The following is a 21048-nucleotide window of genomic DNA, read 5'->3' on the forward strand; positions in this document are numbered from 1 at the left end:
AATCAACAACCAGGGCCTAAAATCACCAAGAGATACCTTCATTTACAGGTCTGGCTATCGATACTGGTTGTCAGCAGAGACCTCAGCTGCACTATAGATAGGAACCTCCATATGTTATTTTCATGTTGCTTATCTGTGTGGGCTACGTTGGGCTTTCTCAAAGCATGACACCTGGGTTCCAAGTGAACCAAGGTAGGAGCCAAGGTAGGAGTGTCACATTGTAAGGAAAGGTCACACTGTAAGGAAAGTACACAGGATGGGAAATATTAGTGGCTATCTCTAGAAAATACAATGTCCATGTCTACCTGGTTGTCCAGTGTCTTGACTGTGGTAGATATGCTTTGGTGGACTTAGATTGGGACACAAAGACCCACACATTTTTGCCCACTCCCTTAGGTCCCTCCACCTGCCTCTTCCCAGCTCTCTCTGCTGCTGAACTTCAAATATTGTATATCAGGCCCTTGACCCACTCAACCACACCAATCACTATTGCTCAAGACTGTTCATCCTTGGCGCCCAGGTGGCTCAGTCAGTTGAGCACCCAACTCTTGATCTCAGCTCAGGTCATGATTCCAGGGTCATGGGATCAAACCCTGCATTAGGCTCTGCGCTGAGCATGGAGCCTGCTTAAAATTCTCCCTCCCTCTCTCTCTCTCTCTCTCTCTCCCTCTATCCCCTCCCCATCTACACACTCTCTCTCTCTAAAAATATAAAAAAAATAAAGACTGTTTATCTTGATCTCAGACACCTTCTCTTTCTATTCAAAGGAAATGATTAAATGTACATCTTGAAGCTCTGTCCATTGTCCTTACCACTGTTCTTTATGGCCCCTCCCCAAGGAGGATGGTAGTACAGTAGCAGTGCATTTTCAGTTCTACCAACATGCCAAGCTTGAACCAGTCTTGAATATTTTCCTCTAACATCAGCTGGTCATAGGGAAAACCCCATGAGGCCATAGGTGTGAGCTGAGGAATACAACTGACATGGAGACCTGGGCCATTTGTTCATGTATTTATTGATGACTTCTGGGCCTGCTTAAATGTGATCTCATGTAAACCATTTCTATTGTTCAGTGAATTACTGATGTGTGCACCCGACTTTATCAAACCCAGGTCCTGAAGGGCAGCTCTGTTCATAAAATAATTTATGTTCCATTTTCAAATGTTCAGTTTCTACTAGAGCTTCGTATCATTCCAGTAGTTGCTTTTTGAATGGTCGAGCTATCAGAAGGCATGGCCTTACTCTAGAACCTTCGGAGTCTGTGCTGTGATTCTCCTTTTAGGTCTAGCCAGATTCTACACAGCATCATTATCTTTCACCTAGCACCTTGGGATCAGCCACATCATTAGGATCTGAGTGGAAAAGCAGTTTGTATCACAGCTTGGAACTGCTGCTGAGCCCTCTCTTCTCAAAACTAGTAGCCTTCAGGGGTGCCTGGGTGGCTCAGTCAGTTAAGCAACTGACTTCAGCTCAGGTCATGATCAGGTCATGATCTCACATTTGGTGTGTTCAAGCCCTGTGTTGGGCTCTGTGCTGACAGCTTGGAGCTTTGGAGCCTGCTTCAGATTCTGTGTCTCCCTCTCTCTCTACCCTTCCCCCACTCACATTCTGTCTCTCTCTCAAGAATAAATAAACATTAAAAAAAATGTTTAAAAAAAACTGGTAGTATTTTGAGTCAGTTGACTTAACTGGCATCCAATAAATGCCTTTTGAGGTCACTTGATAAATGGGTTAGAGCAGTGTTTATAAGTGGCTACCTATAAAATCCAGAAGTGCATCAAATACCATTTCTATTCTTAGTGGTAGGAGATGAAAGATGCAAGAACTTTTCCTTTATCTTGAAGGAGATATCCAGGCATGGATCCAGATATCCAGATATCCATATATCATACCTCAGGTACCCACACTCCTAAAAATGTGATTGATCAATGTTGCAGGCTCTTAAACATCTGTAACTTATCTCAGCCTTGGGCATACATGTATTTTACTAGGGCACTTAGAATACTCGCCATTTCCTGCTCCCTAGATCCAATTAATATGATATCATCAATACAATGGATCAATGTGATACTCTGAGGAAAAATAAAGTCCTTTTGAATTATATTATGACAAAGAGCAAGAGAGCTGATCAACCTTGGGAGTGTATATAGGAAAGCATTCACAGTTTTGAGTAAATATGAACTCAATCTTCCCAAGTGAATGCAAATTGCTTTTGATTTTCTTTCCTGCTGAGGATTTTTTAAAAAATTTTTTAACATTTATTTATTTTTGAGAGAGAGAGAAAGAGAGAGAGCAAGCATGAGTGGGGGAGGGGCAGAGAGTGAGGGAGACAGAATCAAAGCAGGCTCCAGGCTCTGAGCTAAATCACATAGCAAGTACTAGAAGCTATGTTGATAGATTCAATCAAAGATAACAACACCTGGTATCTATACTCTATGATTACATATACCGTTTAATTTTGATAGCCCATCATTTCTCATGGTCCATCTGGCTTAGGATCATCAACCCCCTGCAGCCTTTAAGTCTTTTAGGCGGACATTAATCTCTGCATTTCCACTGGTGTGAGATAGGGTTTCCAATTTACTATCTTTGCTCAGGAGTCGGGTGGAGGGAGGCAGTTTCAGGGACTTCCACTTGGTTTTTCCTACACTAATGGTTCTTACTTCATAGATCTGAGAATCAGTGTGATGGTTCTACCAGTTGCTAAATATATCCATTTCACTTATGCACTCAGCAACTGGAGAGATGACCATAAGTTAATTGGAGTCACCATGGCACAGATTTGGGCCAGGATTTTATCACTTTGCAACCATATGCCTACTCTAATGGGAGGTTATAGGATTTCCTGCATCAATGCAGTTCACCCTGTATTCAACAGCCCTTTAAAGAGCTGGGTATTGGGGCGCCTGGGTGGCTCAGTCGGTTAAGCATCCGACTTTGGCTCAGGTCATGATCTCGCGGTCCGTGAGTTCGAGCCCCGTGTCAGGCTCTGTGCTGACAGCTCAGAGCCTGGAGCCTGTTTCAGATTCTGTGTCTCCCTCTCCCTCTGACCCTCCCCCGTTCATGCTGTCTCTCCCTGTCTCAAAAATAAATAAACGTTAAAAAAAATTTATAAAAAAAAAAATAAAGAGCTGGGTATTTTCCATTTTTTCAATGTACCATTACTCTGAAGAAAGGCCACAGGTTACCTTGGAAAACGTATGAGTACGCAGTGCATACACTGGTGGCATTGCAGAGAACTTCTTCAGAAGGACTCATATTTCCTTTAATCAATGGGCTCTGGATTTGAGAACTGGCTCATATCTGGAAACAGGTCCAGAGACCGTGTTTTTCCATTTTGGCAGTTGACATCTGCCTTGTGCTCACCAGTTCTTAATTGTGTTGTTTCCATTGTTGTTACATAGGTCAAGCAAGACCTCATTAACTTCTGATCTATCTTGCCCTTAGGAATATCCATGGTCTATAGAATATCATAGATACCCTACATTTTAAGGATCCCTGACTGATAATTACATTTGCTTTTGATGGTTAAGTGTTGCCAACTACCTTTGCTGTTCTGAAACTCTATCACTCACTCACTGACATTATGGCATCTCCTACTGTCATCTCTGGCCTGCACAGGACAGTTACCATTGAGTCCGTCAACTATGTCAATACCTACTCACTATTGCAATCTTACTGCTTTAATGAAAGGATGTCCTCTAGGCTCTCTCAGGGAACAGTCAGCTGGTAGGTTCTCTGGTCATACAAAATAAAACCATTCTAAGAAGCCCACTACTCTGAGCCTCCTGACCCTATCCTTAATAATCTGCCAAAGTAATTCTGACATCTCCTTTACTATAGATTACCAGCATGTCTAAGCTTCATGCTGCCATTCTTAAAGGGTGTTAGGACTTACTGAGACATTAAATCATTAGTCACTGCAGAGTGTCCCTATATCAATAACCTCTCTTCTACCCAGCTTTACACACTGCTAGTCTAGTACTCTCAAGATCCATTACCTTATGAAATTCTTGGTTCCTATTGACACATATATTAATCTGTAGCTTTTCTTGTGAATAAATAATTTTCTTGTGAATAAATAGAGACTACACTTTTTACTGTCTGTGCTAAAATCTAATTGTAGTTATTGGTGAAGAAGCAATGAGGGGAGGTGAGGGCTCAAACATGATCTTGTGAGGCAACCAAGATGAGACCTTAAATGATCTCTAGGTAATGGAAGGCCACTTTCTTCCAGCAAGGGGGAAAAGACCCTTCTCTGAATTCCCAGAAGGCTCAGAAATTCAGAGGCTCAGAGATCTCAAGCACATCTGCCCAAATGTCCCCATCTCAATCTCAGAGTCTCTCTCCTTCCTTTTTTGGGACTTGACATTAGCACAGGAAACATGTCAACCTGAGCATTCAATCTCTTTATAATTCTGCCACCTTTGAATCAAATTTTTGGCTGAATGGTAAGTACAGTATGGCCTCTAATTACAGGAAGAAGAATTTCTGGCTTTCTTAACATGTTCAGAGTTGATAAGAACCTATCATTCTCTTTCCCCAAAGCTGTTAGAGCAGTTAACAACACCCAGCCAACTCCACAATCTTTATAATTACAATTGCCCCATACTTTTTAAGTGCTGAAGTTATTACACACGACACAAGTTTTCCCTTCAATCTGTACCTCATCCTAATCTGCCACAGGTAAAGTGACTGTGTCTTAGTAGATGTGATGCTACAGTACACCAGAGGTTTTTACCACTCTTTTTCACCACTACCAATCACATCTTTGCTGCCATCTAATCAGTGTAGTAAAAAGATACCAAAATTTTGTCTTGAGGGTCTGCTTTCTAGGGTATTTCTAATTCTAACTATCTTAGTTTAGGTTGTTTCCAAAGCAGACCCTATGACAGACTTGGGTGCAGGTAGATTATGTGGGAGATGATCTCAGGAAGCACAAGTAAGAGAGTTGGGAAAAGAGAAAGAGTTGGGAAATACAGAAATACAGAATACAGAAATACAGAAAAGGTGATAAAGTGTCCATCTTGGGACACTTTAAGAAGCTGTGTAAAGTGCATCTCAGAATTGTCCCACTGAAGGACAGAGAACCTGGAGCAATTATCTACTAGTGCCTGTTTCCCTTTAGTTGCCCTTGGGAGCCTTAACTTCTTTAAATCTTGGGCTCAGCAAGCTCCCATGGTGCCAGAGAAGCAGACAGTAGGGATGCTCAGGGGGAGAAGCTGTCAGCATGATGGAAATGGTCTACCATAATTGCAAGGAAGCTTAGACATGGGCCAAGGGAAAATGGAGCAGGGTATTCACAGTATTGCTTCAAAATAATAGTGAATAATGAAAAAAGAGTGTGGTTTGAATAAAAGGACAATGTCTCTGCCCCCCATTCCCGGTACTAACTTCTAAAACCCTAGGAATTTCCTAAGTGATAAGGGCATGAGGAGCATCTTTTGTTCTAAGATTTGGTTTTTGACCCGGGCTCCTGACCCACAGAACTTCTAAATTCCTTAGAATTTCCTGCATGATAGGAGAGTCTTTTTTTCTAATAAAATGTCACTTGATGGGCTCCTGGAGTGGGGCTGGTTACCAGAAAGACCAAGTCATAATTCGAAGCTTGTAACTTTCAGCCCCACTCCCCACTCTTCCAGGAAGGGGAAAGGAGTTGGAAATTAAGTTAATGAGTCATGCCTATGTAATAAAGTCTCCGTAAATATCCCAAAAGTATGGCATTCAGAGAGATTCCGGGTTGGTGAACACATTCACACATATGGGGGGTGGCATATCCCAACTCCTGCACTTGAGACCATTCTGGACCTTATGCATATTTTCATCTTCCTGTTTATCTGTATCCTTTATAGAATAAACTGATAACCATGAGTATTTCCCAGTTCTGTGAGCTGTTCTAGCAAACGATCAAACCCAACAAGGAGGTCATGGGAAGCTCTGATTATAGCCAGTATGTCGGAAGCACAGATGACAACCTGACAATACGAGGTGGAAGGTGGGCTGTCTTACAAGACTGAGCTCTTAATCTCTGGGGTCTGTGCTAACTCTGGTTAGTGTCAGAACTGAATTGCATTATAGGATACCTCACTGGTGTGGTGTCAGAGAATTGTTTGATATGTGGAAAACACACACACCTTGTATCAGATGCCCAGTGAGTGTGATATTAGTGTAAGAGCAAAGGAAAAATACAAGAGTGTTTTTCCCGAAATATATACAATCTATTCTGAATCTACTGGGTTTAGCACTGCATATTGTTATAACTGAAGAGACAGTTAGTGAACTAGCAATTTTACCCGGAAGGTAAAAACAGAGATGACAGTATGGAAAATATGAAAAGGCTAATGAACACACTGTGGCATCAGAATATTGATAGAAATGACCAGTAGAGCAGAACATGAGGTCCTAAAACTATCCCACAAACACACGGTCACTTGGGTCTATGACAGAGCTACATTGCAGGTTATGGAAGAAAGGAAAGTCAGTTTAAATGAATGGTGCTAGGACTACTGCTTTTCCAGAAGAAAAAGTGAAATTGGATTCAACCCTAATACCATCTACACAAATCAAATCCAAATACCATGGTAAAGAATAAATTTCAAGGGAACCCCTGGTTTCACACAGATGTCAAAGATGGTGTGTGGTGGGGAAGAGAGAGGGTGTGTCAGTGGTTATTTATTGTGGACAAAATCACTGTAAAGGGTCACTTGATAAGAAAAACACACTTGCAGAAAGATATCATGGCAACCTACCTGATTCATTTCTCCCCTATCATTTTTGCCATTAAAATGTCACTTAATGCCAGAGATCTGTCATTCCCCAAACTGGCAACACATCAGATCTCCAGAGCATTCTTAAACTGAATTCTCAGGCCCCAACTAGGACTTATTCAATCAGAACCTCTGGGAGGCAGTACCTAGGAGTTTGAATTTTTAATAAATCTTTCCAGGAAATTCCACCATAGAGCCAGAATTGGGAACCACTGTCCCAGATCATTATTAGATCTCAGAATTCATTGAGAAAATAGAAGCTACAAGACAGGAATGCCATTGGGGCGCCTGGGTGGCTCAGTTGGTTAAGCATCCAACTCTTGATCTCTGCTCAGGTCATCATGATCTCTTGGTTTGTGACTTTAAGTCCCAAGTCGGACTCTGAGTGGCAGTGCGGAGCCTGCTCAGGATTCTCTCTCCCTTTCTCCCTAACCCTCCCCCACTCATGCTCTTGCACGCTCTCTCTCAAAATAAAAAATAAAATTACAAAAAATAAAAAACAAGACAGGAATGCCATCAAATCTGGTTGCAATCAAGTGGCCCTGCTCCCATCATATTGCATCTCTCCCTTGGCTCTGGATCTCCAACTGTTTCTCTCTGTAAGAACCTGATTCCTATAATTATCCCCTCTCTTTCTTGACTCTTAGTAGCACACGTTTGTTTGGGGACCACTCTTCTTCCTTGCTTCCATGACATCACATGATTCTGCCTGGTTCTTCTCTTCCCTCTCTAGCCATCCCCCCTGGGCTCTTAGGTTTCCTCTATCTGATGTCAGAATAGTGGACACTCAGTATCTTAGTCATTTCAGGCTGCCATATGCTTTACCATTGACTGGCTAGCTTTCTCACAATTCAGGAGGCTGGAAGTCCCAAGTTCATGGTGCTGGCATGGTCAGGTTCTTGGTGAGGGCCCTCTTCCTGATTTAGAGAGGGCCATTTCCTTGCTGTCCACACATGCTAGAAAAGAACGAGCTAGCTCCCTGGCCTCTTATAAGGGCACTAAATCCACTCACAAGGGCTCCACCCTCATCATCTAACTACCTCCTAAAGGCTCCATCTCCAAATACCATCACACTAGCATTAGGATTTCAACATGAATTTGGGGGTGGGGTAGGAGGTGGGATATAGTCAGTACACTGCACCCAGGAACCCTTTCCTCTTCTCCGCATTGTCTAAGTGATTTCATCCAGTCTCACTTCTCTTCCATTCTACATCTACCATCATATTGCAAGCAACTGCTCTCTTACTTGGGTAACTGCCACAGTCTCCAACCTGGTCTTCTTGCTTCTACTGTTCCTGCACACTAGGCAGCTTTGAAAATTCAAGCACATCTCCCAGCCTAAAAGTCCCCCAAGGCCTCCTCATTGAAATCCTTACCATGGCTAAGAAGCCTTTCCAGGTCTGGCCCTGCCTCCCTTTCCATCCTCCTGTCTTGCCATGTTCCTCCACTAACCTTTCCACCCAGGTCACAAGTGCAGCTATTTCCCTTACAGTACTTTTATCATTTGAAATTACCTATTGATTTGTTTGTTGTCTGTTTCCACCTCCTCTAAGAGCAAATTCACCATTTCACCCCTAAAATGTTCCCTCATTTTTGTTGTGCTAGTTTCATCAAAGATGATATCATACTTTCATTTTTTAGGACTTGAAATGATTTCTTGGTTCTCTTTTCCTCACCATTTTATTTCCAAACCATAGTAGCAAACTGATGGTGATGATCTTCAATTCAGTTCTTCCTTTTTTCTATACTGTTTTTTCCCTATTCCAGTGGACGCGGGTCATTTTTGTTATGAAAGCCATAGGCAAATGGGAAACCACCTACTGGATGGGTGACTAGAGCAAGTTAACTTAATTCCTTGTGCCTTAGTTTCACCATCTATAAAATAGAGAGAATAACAATACAAACATGGAGAAGATGCTTTTTGTGCCCCTCAGCCCACTTTGAAATCAGCCCAGCAATGGGACAAAGTTCTGGGAAGTTGCTAGCATTCCACCTCAAGCATGATGAGTTACGTAATTCTGCTCTTCTGCCTCAGGACTTTCTCCAGTGGCAGCATAGCCTGGGAAGTATCTGGAAATTCAAATTCCTGGTGACAACCCTTAACCAATGGTGGATGGCAGTCAGTGGATAAATGCCCTAGACTTCACCTTCCTGAAGATAATTCTGAGGCAGAGTCTACATTGTTTCTCAGAGGATTCTCAAGAGGATAAAAAACCAGTTACATAACCAGTTTAATATTCATCCTTCCTTCCTTATCTCCTTCTCCCTGCCTTTATTCCTGCCCCCTCCCTCCCCCTCACCCGATCACATCCCAAATAAACTACTTGCATCCATGCCTGTTTTTAGGAGACCCTAAACTAAAGTAGTAAATCTCTCAGTTAGGGTCCAGGCAGGGAAAAAAACAAAGAAACAAACAAAGAAACAAACAGAAACAAACCCTTTAAGTTGTACAATTTAAAAAAATTTAGTAAAAGTATTTATGAAGATGAGGTAGGGTTAGGTAAACAACAGATGGCATAGAACCCAAGAACTAGTAAGAGTGGGAACCTGTTACTACCCCTAAGTCTGAGGGAGCCTTGGCCTCCAGTGGAAGGATAAGTGCCAGGACGAGTATGAGGCAAGCAGGTACCTCCAGAAGAACGTTTAGGAGGCACTTGCTCTCACATTTATTCAAGTGCCAGCCTGTGAGTGAGTGCCCCTTTACATTTTGCATATTAGGCCTCTGCTTGCAGCACCCTAGTCCCAGCCTTGAAAAGAGGACAACATAGGGTGTCATTTTTCTCTCATCTTTTGATTTCTTCCTGATGCCTCCAACTTGCTGAACCTAAATATGAAATCAGAGCTTAGGGTAGATTTACATCAGCCTTCTAGGAAATGGAAATGTAGAGAATGGTAAATGGAAAATATCCAGTCCAGCATAGTATCTCATGGAGTTAAGATGATTAGATGATTAAGATATAAAGTACTTAGAAAAGTACCTGAAACATGCTGTTGTTGCTGTTATTATCATCCATATGATTCAAAAGTTTAAATACATTATGAGGGGTTCATGGACTCCCTAAAGTACATGTATAGACTGGGTTCAAGAACAAAGAACCTCAGCCTTCAATTAAGTTCTTTTCATCATATGGTGAGCCTTCACAAGCCAGTCTTTAAACTTTTTTCTTCCCTTCTAACTCAGTCTTTCCCAGCCTTTTTACATCATGGCACCCATAGAAAATGGCAATATTTTAAAAAAGAAGAAGAAGAAAAGAAAAGAAAACGGCTATATTCAACACTGGAATGAAGAGATGAGCTACCCTCAACCTGAAGCAAATGGATCAGAAAGCTGACTTGGGAAACAAACTTATCAGGTTGTTTGGTAAATAAAACAATCAGAGTAAAGGAAGTTCAAATTCAGTGAGGCAGTCTGTAGATTTTGAGTATCTATTAATGCCAGGTACTGTAGTGGTCCTAGGGCCACAGTGGTGAATAGGAGAGATGAAATTCTAATCCAGAGAGGTGATAGGGGAGTGGGTGTGTGGTAAGAGGTAACTAAGGCATTTAAGAGGAGTGAGATAATGATTCCACTCCTTTTGTGTGGAAGCAAGACTGAGGAAAGAGAAAAGGCAGGGGAATTGGTTACAAGACTATTACAGTGGCTCAGACCAAGGTTGAGTGGTGGAAGTGATGAGAAGGTTAGTTAAAGGGTTAGATTTAGGATATATTTTGAAGATTGATCCCAACAAACTTACCAATGAATCAGATGACAAAGCAACCAAGAGGGCGATGCTGCCACTTACTGAAGTGGAAAAGGTTAGGTGAAAGGGGTTGGAATCCAGGGCACAAGAGGAAGACTGATCCTGGGAAAAGATCAGAGACAGTGGGAAAGTGAACTCACATGGGAAAGGCAGCAGAACTGTCTGGAAGCTGTGTCATTTGAGATTTGGGGTCGTGAATTGGAATTCTTAGTGAGTTCTTAAATAGCACCTAATTCAACTCTACTGAAAATACCTATTTTGTATAAGTGGATTTTTCCCTTATCTTTTACCTGTGCCAATAACTTACATTTACTTTTGTTCTTCTTAATCCTATCTCCTGGCCACTCCACATCCTAAATTTTGTGTTTACCAGTTCCTTAAAATCACATATGTATTTTTTGGTCTCAACAGTTTTTGGTTTTCCCTGTATTTGAATGTCAAAATAGCATCTAAAACTTGGCATTTAACTCAGCATTATGTTTCCAAAAATATATCCATATAATTCCGTGCGTTAATTCATTTCCTATGCTTAATTGAATGATGATGCTATAATATAGCTATCCATTTTCCTATAGAAACACATTTGGGTTGTTTCTGCTTTTTTGCTATTACTAACAGTGCTGCTGTGAATATTCTATAGTGTTCAAAAGTTTCCCAAGTATATCTATTTAGCAGTGGAAACTGCTGGACCATCAGGTATGTAGGTTTACCTTTACAGGGTTGTGCCTAATTGCTTTTCCAAGTGGTTATTACCAATTCACACTCACAACAGTCAGGTCTAAGAATTCCCACTGATGCACGTACTCTCTAGAATTTGGTAATGTCTGATTTTTAAAAGAAATTTTAATGTTTATTTTGGAGAGAGAGAGGGACAGAGCATGAATGGGGGAGGGGCAGAGGGAGACACAGAATCGGAAGCAGGCTCCAGGCTCTGAGCTGTCAGCACAGAGCCAGAGGCAGAGCTCCAAACCGAGGAACCCCCAGATCATGACCTGAGCTGAAGTCAGGTGCTTAACCCACTGAGTCACCCAGGAGCCCCAGTGTCTGACTTTTTTTAATTTTGTCAATTTCTGCATAAAAAAAAGTATCCTATTGTGGTCTCTTTTTTATTTCCCAGTGTCATTTCATAAGTTTATTGGTCACCACACTTCCTCTTCCACACTAGTATTTCTTATTTAACTTTCCTTTTCAATAACCCATCAATCATCGAAATCTTCTGCCATCTACATTTTCTCATGAAAGGCACATTACTTTTGATGATTACAGATTATTTTATATTCCCCACATTTATACCTAATATCTTCCCTTTCAGGGCATTTAAGGCATACTTAAGGCATACGGATAAAGTCTAATCAGTAACGCATTTATAAGCCACCTATTAGGCGGATTTGGGGTAATTTTTTCACGTATGGCTAACCCTATCCTTATGATTAAGATCCTCTGTCCTTGTCATTTCCAAGGATCTATCCAATCATTCCTTTAGATCTTTATTCTTACAAATTCTATCTCCTGTACTCTTGTTGGTGACATCTGGAAGGAGGTTCATAGCCTACTCATCTTTAAACCACTATTCCAAGCTCTGTGGGTGTATTTCACACAATTTCGAATGATTTTTGTGTACGCAGACCATTCTGAAAAAATATTGTCCACACTTCCTTTACAGGAGGCCTCAGCACTCAGCAGCTATTTCCTGCCCATCTCTGCCAGTTCACATCGGAGGTGAGTTAAGAAGTACTAGTCTCTTACCTGTAGTTAAACAGTAACGGACTCCCTTCTTTTGTTTCACAAAACGCGGTAACAAACTTAATGGAACAGAGCGTAAGGGAGACGGACGACTCAACTCTCCGGACCACTTGTGTCTTTTCGTGGGTGAGCCCTTCCGGACCAGTCAATATTTTCTTAACTCATATAGTAAAAAAAGAGCAGTACACCAATCTACAGCAAAGGCCCAACATTCATGATCATGAATGCTTGTGCACGTTTCCTAAGAGCAAACTATACAAACACAGGCGCCCAAACACAGACACACAAACGAAAACATACCCACGTGCTGATTTTTTTTCCCGCTGCACAAGTTCTTTGAAACGGAACAGGGAAAAATTGTCTTAGCATCCTGTTTCACACTTTCGTCAATAGATTTTCAAGAGGGGAAAAAAAAAAAAGAAAGAAAAAAAAACTAAGAAAGTTTTTTTTAAGTTATTTAAAAAGATAATAATCTATTTTGGAGTTATGTGCTTTCTTGTCTTTATGCTTTTCTGAGGGTGAGTTAACAGACAGATCTTGCCCATCAGTACTTGTGTGGAAACTGCGACAAGATGGGCGGGGAGGCCTGCCCTGGGGAGGCGGGGCGGTGTGTGACGTCATCGCCACGGGGCGGAGGCGACGGTGTCTGAAGAGACTCGGCGCGTGCTGCCAACGCTGGCCTCCCGGCTTGGAAGCTGCTAGAAGACCAGACGCTGTCCGCTTTCCCTTGGTGGTCCACCCACACCTAGTCCCGCCTGAAGATGGCAGACGATCTTGGAGACGAGTGGTGGGAGAACCAGCCTGCAGGAGCAGCCAGCAGCCCAGGTACCCGCTCTGCCCACCCTGCTGCGGGGCCTCCTCTGAGCTCCCTCCGCCCCACCCCAAGTGCTTCGATAAGCCTCTGCCCCCGTCCGCCTCTGGCGGTCAAAGCGTTTGTCCCCGCGGTGAGGTGCCTACCTGTGGGAGTGCAGGAGCACCGCAGAGGAAGTGGTGCGAGAGCTTTATTACAACGTGAAACCGTGTGACATTAACTCAGTTCTGCCCGCCAGTCAGGAAGGAAGGACCCTTTTCCCAAGCTCTTCCTTTTACATATTTAACACATAAGAGATTTTTCGTGAATACAGGGAGTTTGGGTGTATTGGTTAAGGGTAACTCCTAGATTCAGACTGCTTCTGTTCAAATCGCAACTCTAGCTCTCTTAGACTGTTTTGTCTCCTTTTCCTCATCTGTACGTGAAGGATAATAATGCTAATTGCAAAGATTGTTGTGAAGATTAAATAAAGATAATACAAATGGTGCACTTTAGCGCAGTACTTGGCACCTAATATGTGCGAGGTAAATATATACTGTGTTTTTTCTTGCTATCATCATCATGTTATTTGGACTGTTAGACCCTGAAGGAGGTTTAGATAGAGATCATCCTGTGAACTCAACCATTTTATAGAAGAGGAACATGAGACCTAAAGATGTCAGGTTACTGACTTTGCACTTTTCAGATTCCATAAGGGTTAATATACAGTTACCTTTTTTAATCATTCTCCAAAGTCTGCCTCTCTTCTCTACTAGATTCTAAGATTTTTTAGGACAAAACCAAAATCTGATTCATGTGTACAGTCCACTGGGCAGTGTACATGATTGACACTTGATCCATATATGCTGCAAATATTAATTTTGAAATTATGTGTTGTGAAATATCCATTAAAAAATGTAAAGTTCTACAGCATTGTTTCCAGAAGGGCATCCCTCAGGTACAGACTGAGCAGATGTCATTCTTAAAAAGGTAGCCAGTGTAATACTTCATTAAACTTTCTCTTTTGCAACTTGTTTCTAGGAAATATCATTCTGTGCTTAAAGGTACAAACACTCTTCTTTGCAGGCTGTAGTGTTCCATATTTACTTTAATAACCCTTCCCCCCACCCCCTCAACTGAGGTGTTTAAAGCTATATTTTATGGTGTGATTTAAGTATAGAGGTCTGTTAAGAAATTGAATTCCTTTTGAGTGGTGAAGGGGATCCTATTTCTTGGTTTTAGCCTTGCCTCTTGCCCCTTACCAGCTGTATGTCTCTCAAGTTAGTCACCCTTTAGAAGGAAAGAAATTAATGTGTATTGAGTGTTTATTATGTGCCAGATATTTTCATAAATACAAATTAATTTAATCTTCATAATATGCTTAAAAGATAAGTGTTACTTTCAATTTTATGGATGAGAATCTAAGAAAAGTTCAGTAATGTTCTTGGAAACATACAGCAAGGAAGAGGTCTAGGATGAAGTTATGCAAGTGTGCCTGAGTTTCCAAGTCACACTTTATCCCCTATTACTATGTGGCTTTGCCGAGCCTCAGTATCATGATATGTAAATTGAGGGGTCCTTAGAGATCATGTTTTTAAGGGTTTTAATCAACCAACAGTTGTAAACATTGGATCTAGTTAGAATTATAAAGTGCTGCAGCCTCCGTCATCTAGGTTGCCAGAATTCCCATCAAGGTAGTAAGTTAGAATCACCCTGCACCTCAGATTCCTTCTAGTTGTATGATTAAGGTTTGAAAATTGTTGACTTGAAGCGTTTCAGGGGCATTTGCTTAGTTAACTGCTTTTAAGCATAGTGAGCATTTAAGCTTCCTTGAGATCTGCTTGATTTTTTACTGGTGATTTGCCTAAGTAATCTGTATTGTATTTCTAAATCAGAAGAAATCACAACTGAACCAACTCAGATTTCCTTATTCTACTACATTAATGGTGTCATCCTAAAATGTGTGAACTATATTTTGTTTTGAAGGTCAAAGGGGAAATAGTGCCTTAAGTCAGAGAAAGGAAAGAGAGTTGCAATGATGCCTTTATTCCGTTGTGTGCTCTGCTACTTGCTTATAAAAGTAAACCTATTTCCTTATGATCTGTTTTCCATTCACACTTATGGTAGCAAGAAGCATTTAGTCATTCACTCAATAATCTACATCTAGAACAAAAGCTCAACATTCACAGACGTGAATTCTTATGCATGTTTTCCAAGAGCCAACTATGCAAATATACAGATTCCCAAACACTGACACACACTGTGGATGACATCTGTCTAACATATCCAGTTATCTGCTTATTGTCTAAGGAAATCTACTATTTTTGCTGGTCTCATGTCTTCTTAGATGTGCTAAGTGAGAGGCTTTTACTGAAGCTCTCGATCTGTTTATCACCCTTTTTGCATACATCTTAAGGCCTATTCAGGACTTACCATTTTTTTGCTAGAATCCTGCATTGCACTGGAGACCAGCATGGGACCTAGCACCTGGTGTTAGGGAGATGTTAGCTGAATAAGTGCACACATGCCTGCTGGATGCTATAGAGTTCTTAGTGATCATGTATATAGATAGACGTATAGTTTCTCACCCAGTTAAACATTTTTGAGAACAACAGGCCATGCTATTAGAATTTTGCTGGGACTGTCCTAGTCCACCTGGGATGTCATCCTTTTGACATTATTGTTGGTGGTTGGAGTCATGGTCCAGAATAAGACAACCGAGAATTGCCTCTGCTGCAGAGTGTGCAGCCAGTCTGCTTCACACAACAGAACCTAAGAGTCATCTAATGGCATCTGACATTTCATTTTATTTCCTTGTACTTGTTTCCTTCCTTCCTGTCCACCTTAAGAAATTATTTGAAGTGATTTATAGTATACAGTACATGTATTAGAATCATAATTTCCAAACATTAATGCTAAAGTGAACAGGTAAAACGCCTGAGGTTTCATGTAGTTGACCAAACTGCACTTTCTCAGTATGAAGCTGAAAACTGAGAATGTCATTCCCAGCATGGATCTGGGACTCAAGGAGCAGAGCCAAGAGTTTCTGCAGTTGGAATTGGTCATGTGATTGTTCAATTACTGAAGGGAACATTGATCGTTTTCCCTTTTTATCCCCAAAACTTGCCTATTAAATTACCAAGTCAAGTGTCCAGCAGGCATCTCAGTATACGAGTCTGGAGCTCCTGGGTTGGGTCAGGTCTAGAGTTAGAGATTTAGGAATGACTGGCACATGTATAGCTACTTTTAAAGAGGATATTTTAGCAATTTTCCAAATTCTCAGCCCCTATTTTTTTGAGGAGTGCTTTTCATATGCTTCCCTAGCTCATTCTGAATCTTCAGTGCTACTTTTTACCAAGCATCTAACTAGAAAACTCAAGTGTAAACACACTTCTATATACAGTATAGGGAGACTATAGATAATAATACTAACTTAATTTGTTGAGTGGTTTTTATGTGCCAGATACTGTGTTGACTGCTTTATGTGTACTAGCTCATTTAATCTTCACATGTATACCATGATGTAGTTACTATTATCCCTGTTTTATAGGTGAGGAAATTGAGGCACTAGGTGGTTAAGTGGTTTCTCCAATGTTGTTTATTTAGTTGGTTAAGTTGGAAGGCTGTGATTCATAGGCAGGCAATCTGAAACCAGTCTGTGCACTTAAATTTCTTATAATTATTCTAATTATCAGTGGTAAGAATCTCATCTCTAAAATAACAATCCTTTATCAATTACAAGAGGCTCATAGTTTACAAACCCTTTAGTTTATATGCATCGTTATCAAATTGTGTCTATTAACTCCTACTCTCCCAAAGTTTATTCTTTTAAAGAACATTGACTTCTCAGAGATACAGATAAGTAGGTTGTATCATTGGGCTTTGAGAACAATCTTTGCCAGGAAGTCTAACTTGATCCTAGAGCTCAAGACTCACACACCTGGCTGTCTTCTTCAAGTCTTTGCTTATTTAATAGCAATGTCAAATGAAAATGAGAGCCATCTACTGAATTAGTTGCTTTTTCTTCAGACTTCTCTCTCAGTAAATTAAATTACCAATTACCCAATTTCACAAACAAAAGCCTAGAATATCCTGATTTATTCATTTATTTTTTTCTTTCACCCCTCATGTCTGATCTATCAAGTCTTGTCTTTGCCTCTAAGACATCATAAATCCCTTTTTTTCCATTTTTCTCCTAACTCCCTCAGAATACATGTTATCTATGGTCATCATGCGCCTTAACCACTGCAATAAACTAACAGGGCTCCCAGTTCTGTCTTGTCCTTCTATGGACTGTTCTGTAATTCGCGGCCAGAGTGACCAGAGTGATCAGATCTCATTCCTGCCTAAACCCTCCACTGGCTTCCCTCTGACCCACACAATACAACCCAGGTTGCTTACATGACTGGTATCTGCCAAGATATTCTACTACTTACTCCCCTCTAGTTTGTGCTCTTCTACCCACACCAGCCTTTATTTTGTGCCTCAGTAGGCCAAGCTCATTCTGTCTTGGCTCTTTGCAATAGCTATTCCTTTTTCTTTCTTCCTGTATTTCTGATGACTGGCCTTTTCTTAGAACATTAAGACCTCAGTTCAGACATCACCAAAAGAGAAACATTTCCTGGTCAGCCAGTCTAAAATAGCCATCTAGTTGTTCTATTACATTATCATGTTATGGTAATTCTCAGCAGAGCACTTACCACCAACTATTATTTTCCTTGTTAAATTATTACATTTGTTAGTATATTACATTTTCTTGTTAAATTATTACATTCTGGTGTGATCCCACACTAGAATATGAGCTCCCTGTGAGCAGGGATTTGTTTACCTTGTTCTTTGCTGTATCCTCAGTGCCTACATTAGTATCTGGGTCCTAGAGTAGTATCTGGGTCCTGGTACCAGTAGTATCTGGTGCCTAGAGTAGCACTCATTTCATAGCCACATCTTGAAGACCTCAGCACGGGAGTTCCACATCTAAAGAAATTTAATCCACTGGAAGAATTATCAAAATCTTGCCCAGGCGTTTGACAGATATGGTAGATTCTAGTTCTCTCTTTCTGAAAACACATTGAAAATCCTTGTGTATAGCCGTGTCTACTAACCTTTTATTCTAATCATATTTGTATTTAGTTTTATAAATTTTGTTTTGAAAGGAGAAAACAGAATTTTGCTTTATAATCTGATAATTTCAGGGCACTTGGGTGGCTCAGTCAATTAAGTCTGACCCTTGATTTTGGCTCAGGTCATGATCTCATGGTTTTGTGAGTTCAAGCCCCATGTCAAGCTCTGTGCACTGACAGTGTGGAGACTGCTTGAGATTCACCTTTTCTCTCTGCCATTCCTCCTCTCATGCTCTGTCTCTCTCAAAATAAATAAACAAACTTAAAAAGTAACAATAAACTGATAATTCCTTTTGTTACCTAGAATCAATGTGACTGTTCATTTTGTTTGAGAATGCTGAAACTAGCATTGTAATTTTTGTTGTTGTATTACCATTTTATAGCATTGCCTTCAAATCATTGCTTTATCTGTGAATTCCTCCAAGAGATGAAGAAGTAGGGGAACACCTTGGATCTTTTAAACCTGAATAATTCAAGTGTTTGATTTTTTTTTTCTTCTTCTCACACTGAAGTTAGACCTTTACAGTATTGATTTTATCTATAAGCAGCCATGCAGAGTAGATGTTGTAAAACATTGCTTCCACGTGTAGAATTTAGACTTGGAATAATTGCAGTAGATTTTGATAACACACAACAGAGAATCAATGTCAAAATCATTTATTGAGCTCTCATGCTTGGCCCTATTTTAGACACTGTGGTGGAATTAGAGGGTAAAACATCTGCTTACATTATGGAATTTATACATTGATATGGTTCAACCAAAATACAAGTGTTATTATTTTAAGACAAATGTTCAAGGGCAAAAAACAGGGACAGGATACATTTTAAAAGCTGAGAGGAAGGAAAGAGAAGAGAGCATGTGCTACATTAACAATCAATGTTCTGTACTTAAAGATTATATAACAAATGGACCCACAGAGGACCTTCATGGGCTAGTTTTACTTTACTGTATACAATTTCCATGGTTCTTACAAGTGATTAAACAAGTGGTTCTTGACAACAATTGTGAGCATTTAAAGATACAAATTTATACATCTTTCTCCAATTACATGCATAGTAGTTCTATAATTTTGCAAACTATCTCTGAATCTCTTGAAAAATACCAGGAATTTGGAAGGCCTAAAAATACTTCCATTTCCCCTCTCAGATTCAAAACAACACCGTAAAGTATTTTGTGGCACAAATCCTTTGACCTGTTCTTATCTTATGTTCTTTAGTTGAACACTTTAATGCGTTCATAGATTTTATACATTTTACTAAATATCACAAACAGCTTGAAATCTAGTTTCCCTATTTTCATCAGCTTTCACAGAATTCTTAATTGAATTCTTAAATTACTAGTATTTCTTTTAAAAATTAGTTGATTAAATTATTTAAGCTCTTATTGAGTTCCTTGCTAGTTTAAATCACACTAGACCAGAGGTCAGAAACCCTCTTTGTAAAAAGCCAGATTGTAAATATTTTAAGCTTTGCTGTGCAGTCACTGTCACAACTACTCAACTCTGCCATTGTAGCATAAAAGCAGTCATACATAATAAATATGTAAACAGATGAGTGTGGCTGTGTTCCAGTAAAACTTTATCTATGGACAATGAAATTTGAATTTCACGTAATTTTCACGTCTTGTAAAATATTCATCTTCTTCTTTTTTTTTTTTTTTTACTATTTGAAAATGTAAAAACTATTCTTAACTTGCAGGGCATACATAAACAGATGTTTATGGCCACATTTGACTTGTGGGCTGCAGTTTGCATACCCCTGCCCCAAATTCAGTGTCAGAACCTGAGTTGTATGTCACATGTTCCTTAAAATAGGAATTTGAAACATATTCCAGAGAGGATTGCATTTTACATCAGTTACTCCATTGCTTAGTCCATTATTATCAGTCATATATTAGATTAGTCACATTCTTATTAAAACAGATACTATATTCCAAATAATTAAAAGGGAATTAGTTCAGAAGTCACTGAAGCTAAACAAATGAAGGGCTGAGGAAGGACTCCAGCACAAAAGTTTCAGGTTATTAAAATTCTTGTTACAAATTGGATTTGTTTTTATTCACTTGGGTTTTTATCTGCTTTCTTTTAAAAATTTAACTTAAAATTTATATTAGGATACATTCTTTTATTTTTATTGTTTTTCAGAGGGTCCACATTTCTGCAGAAATAGGATTATGTTCAGGAGACAAGATTCTTCATGTTTCAGTTGTGTTACAGATCAAACACCATTTTGTTGAACTCCAAATAGTATTCCCAGTTGTAAGCTGCTTATGCATTTTTATTGTGTCACGTATTGCTGTAAAATAAGCACGGTTTGGGGTGCCTGGGTGGCTCAGTCAGTTAGTGTCTGACTTCAGCTCAGGTCATGATCTCGCATTTCATGAGTTCGAGCCCCGCATCAGGCTCTGTGCTGACAGCTTGGAGCCTGGAGCCTGCTTCGGATTCTGTGTCTCCCTCTCCCTCTCTCTCTGCCCCTCCATCATTCACGCTCTGTCCCTCACTCTCTCAAAAATAAATAAACATAAAAAAAATTTTTTTTAAATTAGCTTGGTTTTCGGTTTGTGATCCTTTTGTTGAAATAGACTTTGTTATTTTAAAGACTTTTGTCTTAATTGGATTAGAACTGTTACCATTTAAATACAGGATTCTAGTGCTTGCCATAGAAGTGTCACTATTTTCCAACTCTTTTTTAGTACTTTGTACAGTATCTTGTCTTTCTTTTCTTGCTTCTCTTTAATTTATGGCAGGTTGGCATGGCACTTTAAGGAGTCTCCTAACCTAGGAGAAAACCATTTAGAAATATCCAACATGCAACATATTTTGTGCTCCTCTACAAGGTAAAAACGTTCCCAGGGTCTTTTGCTTTTCTGGGAATATTTCTGGTGCTTG

General features: G+C 40.1%; 1 protein-coding gene across 1 annotated transcript in view; it reads left to right on the forward strand.

Moving 5' to 3' along the window:
• The first annotated feature begins 12877 nt into the window (after positions 1–12877).
• Positions 12878–21048, forward strand: part of CMSS1 (cms1 ribosomal small subunit homolog) — a 381170-nt gene continuing 372999 nt past the window's right edge. Inside the window, exon 1 of the mRNA XM_007095955.3 lies at positions 12878–13075. Within this exon, the coding sequence (XP_007096017.2) occupies positions 13012–13075 (64 nt within the window). The 5' untranslated portion in view covers positions 12878–13011. The remainder of the gene's footprint in view (positions 13076–21048) is intronic.

The sequence above is a fragment of the Panthera tigris genome, chromosome C2 (genome assembly GCF_018350195.1).
Source record: "Panthera tigris isolate Pti1 chromosome C2, P.tigris_Pti1_mat1.1, whole genome shotgun sequence".
Taxonomy (NCBI): domain Eukaryota; kingdom Metazoa; phylum Chordata; class Mammalia; order Carnivora; family Felidae; genus Panthera; species Panthera tigris.